The sequence below is a fragment of the Pangasianodon hypophthalmus genome, chromosome 29, assembly GCF_027358585.1.
Source record: "Pangasianodon hypophthalmus isolate fPanHyp1 chromosome 29, fPanHyp1.pri, whole genome shotgun sequence".
In the NCBI taxonomy this organism is placed as follows: domain Eukaryota; kingdom Metazoa; phylum Chordata; class Actinopteri; order Siluriformes; family Pangasiidae; genus Pangasianodon; species Pangasianodon hypophthalmus.
In genome coordinates, this window is record NC_069738.1 from 1,944,962 (window position 1) to 1,959,420 (window position 14,459).

Here is a 14,459-nt window from a genome sequence, read left to right on the forward strand (position 1 = left end):
CTACCAAAACCAGTGACTAAAAAAAACAAGTGATGTCACTTTTGGGAATGATGAACTACTGCAGGATTTGGATTCCAGAGTACGCAGAAATTTCACAACCACTGTCTGACTTTCCAATGCATGATCAACAATTTCAATACATGATCATGTTGAATGGACAGAAGAGGCTCATGGAGCTTTTGAAAAATTGAAAATGGTTGTTTTGTCTTCTCTTTGTTTAGGCATCCCAGACTATTCAAAGCCTTTCTGCTGGTACGTTCATGAGAAGAATGAATTTATGTCATCAGTTCTTACAGAGCAACATGGGGATAGACGACGCCCCTTGGCCTACTAGGCATTTGGACCCTGTAATCTGGAGTCATCCCCCTTGCATTCGTTCTCTTGCTGCCGCTACAGAAGCCGTTTTGTCTGCATCCGATTTACAGTGTTTCCAGAGACAGAGTGGTACGTTTTATATATAATTAAACAAAGAAACAAAAAACCTCTCATTTAGGCCACACCCACTTCAGGTTTACATCTGAATACAGATATGGATATGGATATTTGGATCAGTAAACAGATACACCTAGTGACATTGCATTTGTATGCACAGGTACACACACAACATGACTTTTAATGTTGTGATTGATGCTGTGTGTTAAACTGGTTTCCGCCTTCTGGCCAATCTCTTCATTTAAAAAGAGGTGCAAGACTCCATATAGCCAAAGAAGAAAATAATGTAATTTACAGTAAATTATTTGTTTTTGAGAAAAGATTTGATTCACTGAGATGATATCACTCTTTGGCACTGTAGTTGTACAGATATTCGAATGCATGAATTCAGCTGTTACCAGCCATCGTGTGTCTGTAGAGATATAGTCCCACTTTTATTAAATAATTTCTTTAATTTACTTAAACTGTTGCTCTGTTATGTATTTGTTCTTACCTTTTTTATATTCTTCCACATCAAACTGACCAACATCGGATTATTTTAACAATGGAGATTAAATATAAATAAATAAATAAAAAACAAATCTGGTAAATATAACAAACTTTATTGCAACATCTGTTTAGTGTATTTACTTGGTGCTCATATTTAGAGGTTTTTAATGCTCTTGAAAATGACTCTTTCAGCATAAACAAAAGTAAAGTAAGCCTGCTGTCTATAATTTAGTCTTACAAGCACCGTGCATCAGTTTAAACACATTTTCTATGACAAAGAATCATTGCTTTTTTATACTTTGTACAAAATCTGACATGCAGTTATGAGAAGTAGCACAAGAATATACTGATAGAAGAATCCACAGAATATCCATTATTCAATTATTCAATAAATATCTGTTAAAAACAACATAAGTGTTAAGTGGTGTTATTCTTAGAGCTGTTCTACGAGGCACAGATGGCTGCCAGTCGTTGGTTGTTCTCCTTCATCTGATGGATCAGCCTTGGCATGTCATTGTAATAGAGGAGCTCATTCCCTGTGATTTGCTCTGTGGCCTTCATCACATCCTCCATCACCCTCATCACAGGCTCCTGGAGGATGAATCTGCGAGTCTGATGTTCAGCCACGCTGGCCCTCCCGCTCAGAACACCCAGGAGGTGGACGGCTCTTCTGACTTTCTGCTGGAACTCAGCTACAGACTCGATCTGCTTCTTCACCCTCTGGATTTCTTCACGTGTCTGATTCAGCTTGTCATCTTTCTGGCTGATGTCACACCAGGTCTGGGAAATCTTGGACTCGTATTCGGACACTTTACTTTCGTATTTTTTCACGTCAGTCTCAGACTTCTCCACTTCTTCTTCAGCCACTCTCACAGCATGTGCTGCTTGATCCAATTCAACTGCACCACCAATCAGCATGGCAGAACCTGCACAGAGAAGGAACACATGAAATAGTCAGAAGTAACACTCGCACATGAAGATTATGATAGTCTACTCTACCTATCAGTTCTGTTATATCACTATGTTTATCTGTATGCTGCAGTTCTCACCTGCGATCCATCCAATGACTGGTATAACTAACAGCCCCGCCCCAACACCTGTGATGATTTCAGCAGTTTTTTTCCTGTTTTCCTGATCCCGAAGTGTCTGTTTGGTTGAATTCAGATTTCCCCTGGCCTGCTCCAGAGCTCCCTGAGAGTCCCTGAGTAATTTTTCATTAGATGCCTGCTCTGTTCTCAAGTTTTGTAAATGAGTCTCGGTGCTACTCTTCTCACACTGGAGTATTCCCTCATCTTGTGTAAGCCACTCTAAGTTTTTATCCAGACTCTTTAACCCTGAACCTGCTGTCTGTTCAGACCTCTGCAGATGCTGATGAGCCTGCACTATCTGCTGTCTGATGTAGTCGTAGTTGGAGCATTGCCCAGTAACAGGATGTACATCTGCCTTAATCAGGGCCTCGTAGACTCTGTTCAGGGAGGAGATGCCGTCTTTTAATGGAACAATAACAGCCTCAGCTGTGTCCTTCAGCACGACTCTGCAGATACAGACACAAAATTTCAACACAGAAAAATCAAAAAGCCTTAAGTAAAGTAATTTATTTTGCTAATTTCATTTCTGAAAATTATATTTATTGCTAGAATTTTTTGTAAACAATTACTTTTAAAAATCTGTTTATTGTTATGAATCATTTCTATGTGAATACTGGTATTCAACTTACTGAAATGAAGAAAGCTGGGTCATCTTACTCTGAAACAGAAAGTGAAAGTGTTATAGGGGAAGCATGAAAAGAGAAAAGAGAGCATGAGATCATCATTACAATCCCCTCCAGTGTCTCTAGCCATCTGTGATATCTCTTACAGAATGCTTTTTATTTAAAAAAAACAAAAGTACTCTATAGATTGGAAGGGAGTTAAATAAAAACAAGCCCAACCCATAAACACTATTTTGTGAGCCTTCACCTAAACTACACTTTATACTAGTCTCATGTTACGCTAGGTTACATTACATTGTTCTGATTTTCCTATTTATTTCCTTTTTGTCATAGGCTTTTTTTTTTTTTCATATTTTACCAGTTTGAATCAAAATGCTCATTACTACATATTTCACAAAAAAATGAATCTAGTACTCAGAAAAGCTGTATGCAATATGATTACCTTGTCAAAGCGTTTCTTAAAGACAGACCTCTAATTAAAGAGTGAAATTTGACCTCCTTCTGTATGCTGTTATTTCTCTTCTAGCTCACTGCAGTCAGTCATGTGAGATTTTAAGATGAGCTCCTTTTATAGTAAACTGTAGCAGAGGTGGGGTGAAAGGGGAGGGTGGATTACAGAGTATAAATTCGCAGTGGCTTTCTGTTTTGCTGCAGAGCTCCATTTGGACTGCAGACTTGGCAGAGATCCTCCACACCTTCACTGAAGACTATCAGGATATCAAGGTAGGAAGAGAGACACTGTTCTGAACAATTTTTTAAAGATTTTTACAGACTGCATTTAATCCTTTTCATACACTTAGGAATGCAAGAAAGGTTTTTTCGGTATGCAAAAAAGAGACAATGATTTAAAATCCACCGTATTCTTGAATTGTTTCTGTGTGTGAAGGCTCCAAACATAAATATCAGAAGAAATATAACCAAAATGTCCATTTTCTATCCGGATGGGATTACATGTACATGGGGTCCTGGAGTAAATTTTATCTCCGTCCAGATCAGCACTGTGTGTGTTTTTCTCTATCCTCCTCTCAGAACTTTACAGGCTGAATTACCTACTGTTTTTCATTAAACTCAGCTCTGTGTGTGTGTGGGTGTGGGTGTGGGTGTGTGTGTGTCTACTACTACGATGTATAATGTACTTCATGTGTACTATCATCTGTGTCTACAAACTACACTCTTAAGTCAGCTGGTGTGCAACGTAAGTAATTTAAGTTAACTTAAGTAGCTAAGTAATTTTAATTTAAATAAAACACTTTTAAAAAATAAATTAATCTATGATGTATTTAAACATAGATTAATTATGATTGAATAATTACAATTGAATAGAGAGCTGACTTGGCTTGGGTTTATTAAATGTCTTTAATTTGCTCGTGCTTAACTGTAATAATCTAAACCACTTGGTTTGAAATTGTAGATGCTGCTGAATACATTTGCTTAATGTCTGTTTTGTGTCAGGCTGCAGAGATGGTGACAGTTGCAGGTTAAGAGTTTTATTTCTACAACAGGAAAACAAATCCAAAACGTAAGGCAAGATGGAAGTCAGGATACAGGCAGTAGTCATGTGATGTGCAGTCAGAGTAACCAGGGCAAAAGACAAAGACGTAAACCAATAAACCAGAACAGGAATCGTAACAAGAAACCACTATGGCACGATAATGAGACTTGGTATTGCAGGTACAAGACACAGAGCGTATACTTCGCAGTCTGGTGGTGGAATGAATGTCCTTTTATACTGTTGGCATGAATGTGTACTTAAGTCCAGCTGTGTGCAATCAGTAGGAAGTTGAACGTGAACTTGATAGAGATAGAAATTTGTTTATTGCGAAAAAAATCAATATTAAAAAAAATCATCGAAACTCGGTTTGTGTATATTAATATTGTATATTTGTATATATGAATGTTGTGTATATTACACATACAATCAATTCATTTTCTCTTTTAGCAGAAACAAGGAAGCCATGAATTCCCAAATTGCAAAGAAAAATCAAAGCCTCACCACAGCTGAGGAGATGAGAAACCAAACCAAGCTTGTGATGCAGCCGTATGCCAACTGGGAGGAGTATCTGACTCCTGCTCCACTCTCCATAGCCATCCTGGGAGAGTTGGTCTTCATCTCCTCCACAAGAGACTTCTCCATCAACAAGAACCCACCTAAAGATGGCTACAAGTACATCAAATACCCAGATTCATTTCGTGCCTGCCTCATGCAGGTGTGTAACTCTGGCTGGTGGGCTTTCAACGAGGCCCATAAGAACATGGATCAGATTAGACTCCACACCATGGCAGTTCCAGATTACATGAAGGTGGCTGTGAAGATCCTGTTCCAAGACAATGATGAGGTTGTTGAAGCCCACCTTCCTGACCAGCTGGAGAACATTCGTGTCATTGCAGATGACTGTCTTGAGTTGGCCAATGCAACAGAAAAGCGGTTCACTGATGTCATCAATATTATCCAGGAACTGCTGGAAGCATGTGTAAATGCTGAGCACTTTTATGGGGAGGAGCTGGATGCTATCAAGAGGAAACTGGATGAAGCCAAGATGAGGAAACAGTCATCAGAAGAAGCTACTAAACGCTCAGAGAAAGCAATGAAAGCCATGGAAGAGCAACTTAAGGAAGCGCATGCAGGTTACAAAGAAGCAATGGATTCACTACCCGGTGGATGGGAGATGATTGGTATGGATTTTGTTGCAGGCTTGACTGAGGGCATCACATCTCTTATTAATGGAGTAACAGCTGTGATTACCCAGCCAGTGAATCTACTCTGTAATGCTTCCAGAACAATTGCTGATACAAAGCATTACATTAAAGATAAAGAATCTGCTGTTGATGGTATTGATGTAATTAATATTTATAGCAAATCTGCAGAAATCCTGATGTGCACAGTGAATGTACAAGAGTTTGTGCAGGACAACACTATTAACTGGAAAGACTTGTATGATCAGAAGAATAAAGCTACATTAACAGATTTCCAGGCAGATCAGTTCAAAAGAATCAAGGAAAGTTTAGAAAAAAGCCCAAACTGCAAAGCAAAAACTGATGCCCGAAACATTTGTGATGAGGGCATTACAATCTGTGCAGAACTAGCAAAGTATGGACCAGAGGGGAAATGTGAAGAAACCAAAACAAAAAAGCTGATTAAAAGGATCAGAAATCTGACTGAATCAGCTCGCAGTTTCGACAGTAAAAGTAAAGACGTCACAAATTCTCCTTCCCTGGCTCCCAAACCACCAATGATGTATAAAGAAGAAAGTAAATCTGGGAAGATGAGCGCTTCACAAAGAGCATCAGAGAATGCCAGGTTCCGCATAGAGCAGAGCCGCGCTCAACTGGACAAGACCAGAGAGATCTATGAGAAGAGTGTAGAGAACATGGAGAAGAACCAAAAGGAGCTGACTGAAATCCTGATCACCATGAGGAACTGCGAGGTCAAAGAGATAGACTTTAACACCACTATACAAATGCTGGTCAAAGGTATGGATGCCATGGGGAGAGTGAAGGAGCAGTGGGAGAAGATGGTGCGTTTCTTTCAGATGGTGTCCAACATCGTGAAAACCAGCCTGACAAGAACCCTTAAAGATTTTGTGTCCACATCTGAGAAAACACAATCACTTCCCTATAACGCAAAGCTCTTCTCCAAAGACCTGCTCTACAGTCAAGCCTTTCAAGCCACTAACATCGCCAGCCTCGTCCACATGATCTCAGCAACCTACACCGAGGTTTCCAACAATCACATCGTGGATCGTATCAGCTCTCTGGGGAAACTGATGGCCATGGACAAGGCAAAGCCAGAGTTTCTTTCTGAGCGTCTGCAGTTACAGAGCTCCTGTGATGAGGCCCAGAAAGCCATCTTACGCCTCGTCCTCAAGAACAAGAATGAGTTTGAAAGGAAGAGTGCTGCAAGACTGGAGAAGATTGACAAAGAGCTGCTCGCTATTCTCCCTGCTGCTGCTCCAGAAGAGATAAAGAGCATTCAAGCAGCTGTTAAAAGTGGATTCACAGAGGAAGAGGAAGCAGACTACGCCTGAGTGAATGAAATGAAAAAATGAAATGAAAATAAAAAATTCTACTTTTTTTTATATCGAAACACGTACAGCATGTAATAAATGCAATATATTATCGCAGTATTGCTATTCAGTCTCGTTGTAAAATATGTTTTATAGGGAATTATTTTACTTAAACTTACATTGGTAATTTCTTACATTACATAATATTTTATGTAAGACTTTATGTAAGACTTTACATAATATTATTTTGCAGTTGACTGGAAAATATTCTTGGATCAGCTTGCATCGTATCATTCACACATTTTGTCACATTTAATTAACTCACTTTAAACCTTCCATTCTAACTGCACTCATATTACAAATATTAATATTAAGCCAAACAATTGGAAAGAGTTTCAAGGTCACTGGAGTAACTGGATCCCTGCAGTGACCTGGTTCAGGTCAGGGTCAAAGTCACTGGAAACGTCATACTGGAAGCAGAGCAATGCGCCACTTCAATTCCTGGTACAGACACCTGTCTGTCTCTTTCTGTCTTTCTGACACTGTCTGTCTCTCTTAAGGAGAAATCTTGCCCTACAGCGCCATCTGCTGTTGATCGGAGTAACATTTTGTTGTGATTCTGTTCATTTTTTTTATTCGAACAATTTTTCAAAATGCTTTATACACTAAATTCTCACTTTGTGTTTTTTTTTAATCAATAAAACTGAATGCTTATGACTCACGACACATCTGCACTAATTCTAATTCAGTAGATTGTTAATGCCATGAGAGTCTGTTGCTTCTCATAGATATATCTTTGATAATAAAAAAAGAAATACTTAGCTAATGTACTAATACGAGCTAATTTGAAAAAGCCATGATTACCACAATTGTCAAAAATTGATCAACAATGTTTTTGAATTAAAAATACTTCATTTAAAAAACATATGATTGCATATTTGTTTGTTAAATGAGTAAAGTTAATAAATGTATTTCTTTAAAGGTCACATTTCATATCTGAGTGTTTACAAAAAATAAGCTTATAAAACATGATATATTTATATGTGATGGTTTTGGAACTAAATTAGCTTCATAAATGTGCAATTCTGCTTTTAAATATTCAATCAACCGCATATAATATCACATGCACATCAGCTATGTTACTCAACTACATTACTCATGTTTACTACGGTACTTTACATTACTAGTTATTCAGGTCAACAGTGTTTCTCATGTCAATCACAGCTCAAGTTTCCACAAGAATTAATTTCAAAATTGTACATGAAAATTAGACTTAATTAAGTAAATCTGAGACATATATTAAAATTCTAGATGTTTTCTTATGAGATAGTATTCATGATTATTACTGTGTTGACAAGCTTGGGGGGTGTGTTCTTTAGGGAGGCCGTTAAAGAAGTAAAAAATATGTATTAGATGATTGAGGACAATGGGATTTAGCAGGGGAGAATGTAGCCAAGTGGAGAAAATTAACAAAACTTAACGTTGAGCATAAATTGGTGGTGGGCCCTTTAAGAAACTGTGTTTGCGACACTTGCGTTGCGGCGCTCCAGTATGGAACACGTGCGTGGATTTTAGTGTGAGCAGAGCAACGAACGTAAACTAGTGCTCTGAGTTTGATGCCATTGTTCTGAATTTGACGTTTATGGGTTGCATGCGTGAGGTGGATCGGGTTTGATCACGTTTGGGACACGTGTAAGGACTGGGTATGTACAATGAATGTTAATGAAGTTTCATTTTCTTTATTTAAAGCCCAGTGCATTTGCCTGGTTGTAGTTGAATCTGTCTACATTGGAATATGCATGTTAAAAACAGTTATGAGTGTTCTTAAAACATTTCATACCTTGATAAAATTATTAGAATGTATAAAAAGATTTTTTTTTTTACTCAACATGTATTTTTATGAAAAACTGAGGAGTTTAATAGTAAGCTAATGTACCGTTTTAATTTGATTCAAATATTAGTCTCTACTGTATTTCATTTTGTTTTATTTTATTTTACTCCATTTAATTTCATTCTAGTGCAATTCAAAAAGACTGAATTTTCCTTTATCTGAACCCTGAACTTTTTGAAGGTTGTGACTCTTCCTGGACTGAATTTATCAGATTTTGAAATCAGTGCTTAATCTCCTGTTTTTTCTTTTTTGTCAAATAAGCACAGCAGAGACATAAGATTTACTTTATTTTATTGATTTTTTTTTTATCAGTACTTAATCCCACCGATCACTGTCCTTCTGAGAGACAGCCGTCAGAATAAAGCCCCTAAAAGATATTTTTTTGTATCCTGTGCTGCTTCCTCACAATCCACAGGCCACACTTACAAGAACCTGCAACTATTCTTTCAAAAATATTTTACAAAATTATTATTGCTTGAGCATGGCAGAGAATGCTTTTGTGAATATTTTTGTATAAATATATTTTGACTGCAGTGTATGTTGATGAGGCTGGTTGTAACCTTCAAAACAGAGGAACTCCATTGATCTCCATGCCAGCGTTCGAGTTCCAAGTCAACATGGAAGCAAAATTATGATCTAAACCATACAATATTTTTTAGGTTGTATTTTTGATACTTCCATTCATTAATTTATTCATTGTTGTGTATGTTGTAGCCAATTTTTGTACTTATAAACACTAAAAATACAAAGTCAGTGACTAAAGAAATAATCAGTCCTCAGTTCAATTCAGTTGTGAAACGTCTGTGAAACACCTTCTGACCAATCAGAATCCAGAATTCACCAGCACTGTGGTGTAATTGGCTTTTGGATGTGTATATTTTATTTTGAGGAGAGTTGTAAATTTTTGGAGATTTTGCCTTCAATCAATAAAGATTTGTAAAATATATGTGTGTGTGTGTGTGTGCGTGTGGCCGTGTGAATGAAACTGTAATATAACTCATATGAAGCCTAGAAAGTGTGGAACAACAAAAAAGCTGAGCCTTATGTGGGAATTTCTGTGATTGATGTCTTTTATACTCTAAGATGGAGTAATATCATAACATAAAGCCATGTGGTTTGACATGGTTTGATCATAAAAACCAATGGAGTGCCCCCCATACCTTCTTTTTTAAGAATTATGTAGGGAAGAGCACAAGTTTCAATAAGTATTTGATTATAAAGATGTTGGATTTAGGCCCTCTTTGATATCACTGTATGAAATACTTCGCACTAATCAGTTACTTTGGAATACTCTGGTTTCAGACTCAAAGAATGAAACCTCCCTTTGTTAAATAAAAAAAAATACAAAGAATTTAATAAAAATACCAAATCCAATGTAAATAAAATAAAAGTTCATTGTAACTTTCACATAGGCTGTAACTCTACAGTACTGAAAAAATAAAACACCCTTTGTGTGTTAGGTCTGGCTCTTTGGATTCCTTCTATAACTGCAGCTGAATGACTGTTGACCCAGTCAACTATATCAATGTCAAATTTATCTCTTTACACTCAGAGTACTTGAAATCACAAAACTACACAAAATATTGTGTTGTTACAAAAGATTCCAAGAGTCTGCCTACGTTAGCGCTCGCAACCCACACTGCAACTTTTTTGTATTTTACCTTATTTTTTACCTTGTTTTTCGCACTATCATTGAGCTAATCCACGGATATATAACATACGACCGACAAACTTTAATCAACATTGGAATACACTTTACTCACCACTCTAATTCCTGTTTTCCTCCCGACCCTGACTGGCCTCTGGAGATCACTCTGAGCCAGGCAAACAATGGACTTACTCTCCTGAGACGGTGGCAACACGGCCAGGGCACACTCCACACCAATGCCCAGCATATTCTTAGCTAATGTCCAGTCCATTGAAAACAAACTGGAGGACCTTAGAGCCCAGACACAATTCTAGTGAGATTTCAGGGACTGCAACACTCTTTGCCTCACCAAGACATGGCTCATGCCAACCATTCCAGACCATGCTGTACAGCTGCCTGGGTTCTCCCTTCACTGCATGGACAGGAAGGAGAACTCAGGGAAATTCCGGGGTGGTGGAGTGTGTGTTATGATCAACAACAAATGGTGCAGCACAGGGAGCACCCATCGTCTTATGGAATTATGCAAGCTGGACCTGGAATACCTCGCTGTCAAATGCCATCCCTTTTATTTACCCTGAGAATTCAACTCCGCCATCATCGTGATCTATTATATTCCACCTCAGGCACACACAGACACTGCTTTATCGATACTGCACAGGGACATGGGACTACTGCAAACATTGCACCCGGACGCAGCGCTGGTGATTCCTGGTGACTTTAACAAGGCTAGCTTGAAAAAAGTAATGCCAGATTTCTATCAGCACATAACCTGCAATACATGGTGAGAAAGGGCGCTGTATCACTTTTATACACAATACACGGACTGCTATAAGGCAATAAAAACACCACCACTTGGTAAGTCAGACCACGCCGCCATTTTACTACTCCCAAAATATAAACAAAGGTTGCAGAGGGAAGATCTGGTGACGCATGAGGTGCGGCGCTGGTCTGACCAATCACAAGCCACGCTACAAGACGTGCTGCAGGACAGACTGGGAGATGTTCCTGCGTGGCTCTGATGATGGCAGTGAGTTTACAGCAGCAGTGCTCGGTTATACAGAGTTTCTGATAGGAGAGATTATTCCCACACGCTCTGTACCCAATCGGAATCCATGGGTAAACCGATCTGTGCAGAAGGCTCTGAACGAGCCCACAGCTGCCTACAACACAGACCAGCAACATGGATGAATAAAAAAGTGGCTTCCTACAACCTGAGGAAAACAGTGAGGGAAGCCAAAAGGAAATATAGAGACAAGATTGAGACCCAGTTTGAACAGGCAGATTCCAGGTGTCTGTGGCAGAGCATGCAAACTGTTACAGACTACAAACCCAACCCCCACCATTAATAATGGCAGTGCCTCCCTAGTCAACGAATTGAACATCTTCTATTCACGGTTTGAGGTTACCAGCACAGACCAGGAAAATCGTGAGTATGAACCATCAGGTCTAGCTGGGGAAGAGGAAAGACTGGTCTGGAAGAGGATTGTACTGTCTTGTTCTGTCTTGTGCGTCCGCATATTTGCACTTGTGCACTTTATGTTTAATTTATGTAGTCCCCGTAGTTCTGTGTCGTTCTATGTTGTCTTATGTAGCACCTTGGTCCTGGAGAAACGTTGTTTCGTTTCACTGTGTACTTGTATATGGCTGAAATGACAATAAACTCCGCTTGACTTGACATGACTTGGAAAGACTGGGTGAAGTTCACCGACAGCACAGTGGTGGTAGGCCTCATCACCAACAACAAAGAGAAGGCCTACTTAGAGGAAGTGAATGTCCTCTCTACATTGTGTTGGAATAACAGTCTCTCCCTGAAAATTCCCAAGACTAAGAAGATGATTATTGACTACGGGAGGAACTACAACCCCCTGTTGATCAAGGGGGCCACAGTCGAGAGGGTGAGCAGCTTCAAATAACGGGGTCCATTGCACAGATGACCTCTCATGGACTACACACACAAACAGCTTGGTGACAAGGGCACACCAGTATCTCTACCATCTACAAGGTCTGGCCCCTGCATCACAAACATCTACAACTAGCGATGCAAGACCAAGGCCAGGAGAATTGTAAAAGACTTTCACCACCCCAGACACAGAATCTTCTCAGTGCTCCCATCTGTGAAGCGCTACCAGGTCCTGAGGACCAACACAGAGAGACTTAGGAGGAGTTTCTTCCCTCAGGCAATCTGGCTACTGAATGAGGACACTTGATGAGTCTGCATATCTCTACCTCCCACACAGACACAAACAGTTTGCAGTACGGAAAAATGAATTTTTTATACACTACATAAAACAACTCTTACACTGTACAGCTCTGTATATTTCTATACAGAAACAGTTGCACTCTGAGACAATTATTTTTTGCACACTATAGCTCTGTATAACTGTATAAAAATTCTATTTATGTATATTCATATTCTACATTTCATTTCTCTAAGGGGTGCTAAACTTTTTACGTATAGTCTACTAGATTTTAGTTAATTTATTCTGTTTTTATTATGTATCATTGTTACACTGTGGGGTGAGGCACTAAGCAAAAAGATTTCACTACATTACATCACATGTATGTAATAATAAAGAACCTTGAACCTTCAAAAAAATATATAAAGGTAACTATTCTCTGTAGCAATTTATAAGGATCAACATCAGTTTGGAAAAATTCCAAAAAGGAAAAGTGGTTGTGTGATGAAGGCATCAATTTATGTAAAGAACTTGCAAAGTATGCACCAGAGGGGAAATGTGCTGAAAGCAAAGAAATAAGTTGGAAAAAAGGATCAGAAAACTGACTGAATCAGCTTGCAGTTTCGACAGCAAAAGTAAATACATCACAAATTCTCCTGCCCTGACTCCCAAACCGCCAATGTTGTATAAAGAAGAAAGTAAATCTGAGAAGGTGATAAGAGAATGCCAGGTTCTGGATAGAGCAGAGCCGTGCTCAACTGGACAAGACCAGAGAGCTCTATGAGAAGAGTATGAGAGAACATGGAAACTAGCCTGACCAGAACCCTTAATGATTTTGGTACCACATTTAAGAATACAAAATCGCTTTCCTATAAAGCAAAGCTCTTCTCCAAAGACCTGCTCTACAATCAATCCTTTTAAGCCACTAACATAGCCAGCCTCGTGGACATGATCTCAGCAACCTACACTGAGGTGGCTAACAAGCACATAATGGATCGTGTCAGCTCTCTGGGGAAACTGATGACCATGGACAAGGCCCAATCTGAGCTTGAGCTTCAGTAGTTATGGGAATCCTTCAATGACGCTCAGAAAGCCATTTTAACGCCTTGTCATCGAGAACAAGGAAGAGTTTGAAATGAAGAGTGCTGCAAGACTGGAGAAGATTGACAAAGAGTTGCTCGCTATTCTCCCTGCTGCTGCTCCAGAAGAGATGATGAGCATTCAAACAGCTGTTCAAAGTGGATTCACAGAAGAAGATGGAAGAGTAAAATACATTCACAGAGGAAGTGGAAGGGCAAGTGGATTCACAGAGGAAGATGAAAAGGACAGTGAACTCACAGAGGAAGAGGTGGCAGAATACTTCTAAGTGAATGAACAGAACTCAGAATCCCACTTTTCTACCACTTCTTCAAAAACTAAAGCACGAAAAGATTATATTATCATAGTAGTAGTATTAACATTTGCTGCTGCATGTTTAATGTTTTTTTCTTTAAACATCTGAACAATCACTTTAAAAACCATTCTTCACTTCTGTTACATTTCATTAACTAATTTTCAATCTTCCAGACTAACTGACCTCATTTTACAAGAAATACTGTATATTTCTGTGCATAATTAAAGCTAATTTAATGGTAAATTGTTCCTGTAATAGTTATTTCACACTTCACACTCTGGCAGCACCTCGGCTTTCAGTCTAACAATTTCCGCAATAATGTAAAAAAAAAAAAAAAAAAAAAAGTAACACACCCACAAACAACAACACTGTAAGCACAAAGAGACCTTTATGACTCCAAAAACTTGCTACTATACACCAAGTGCTCAGAGTTTCTTTGAGCTATGTCTACAGTTTAAATATAATATGCAAAACACACTCATTTTAAATTTGATCATAACTGGGAAACACCTGCAAGGTTATTTTGGTATATGTGCAACAGAAACAAGGCTAATAAGCTAACAAAAATAAATTTTAAACTACATTTTAAAACGTTGTCACAAGACCTGAATATCTAAACCAGCATGTTGAGTTGTTATCCAATTAACCCAATAATTAAACAAATAACACAACTAAACTACCCAATATGTGCAACACAGTCGCTGGGTTAAAATT

General features: G+C 38.6%; 2 protein-coding genes across 2 annotated transcripts; one reads left to right on the forward strand and one right to left on the reverse strand.

Moving 5' to 3' along the window:
* Positions 1-1,018: 1,018 nt before the first annotated feature.
* On the reverse strand, positions 1,019-3,175 carry LOC117596466 (uncharacterized). Its single transcript, XM_034301780.2, has 4 exons — positions 3,075-3,175; positions 2,639-2,667; positions 1,971-2,455; positions 1,019-1,847 (listed from the first exon to the last, which is right to left on the reverse strand). Exons 2-4 carry the CDS (start codon positions 2,659-2,661, stop codon positions 1,366-1,368), a joined length of 990 nt encoding a protein of 329 aa, XP_034157671.2. The 5' UTR covers positions 2,662-2,667; positions 3,075-3,175; the 3' UTR covers positions 1,019-1,365.
* A 139-nt stretch (positions 3,176-3,314) lies between these two features.
* On the forward strand, positions 3,315-7,573 carry LOC113524063 (uncharacterized). Its single transcript, XM_026910181.3, has 2 exons — positions 3,315-3,355; positions 4,572-7,573. Exon 2 carries the CDS (start codon positions 4,588-4,590, stop codon positions 6,655-6,657), a length of 2,070 nt encoding a protein of 689 aa, XP_026765982.3. The 5' UTR covers positions 3,315-3,355; positions 4,572-4,587; the 3' UTR covers positions 6,658-7,573.
* The last annotated feature ends 6,886 nt before the right edge of the window (positions 7,574-14,459 follow it).

Excerpts from the sequence above, each read along its gene's own strand:
- LOC117596466 (XM_034301780.2), bottom strand. The coding sequence starts at position 2,661 with ATGACCCAGCTTTCTTCATTTCA. Across the intron at positions 2,456-2,638 it reads ACCCAGCTTTCTTCATTTCA|AGTCGTGCTGAAGGACACAG; the intron begins GTAAGTTGAATA and ends CTGTATCTGCAG. Across the intron at positions 1,848-1,970 it reads AGTCATTGGATGGATCGCAG|GTTCTGCCATGCTGATTGGT; the intron begins GTGAGAACTGCA and ends TTCTCTGTGCAG.
- LOC113524063 (XM_026910181.3), top strand. The coding sequence starts at position 4,588 with ATGAATTCCCAAATTGCAAAGAAAAATCAAAGCCTCACCACAGCTGAG.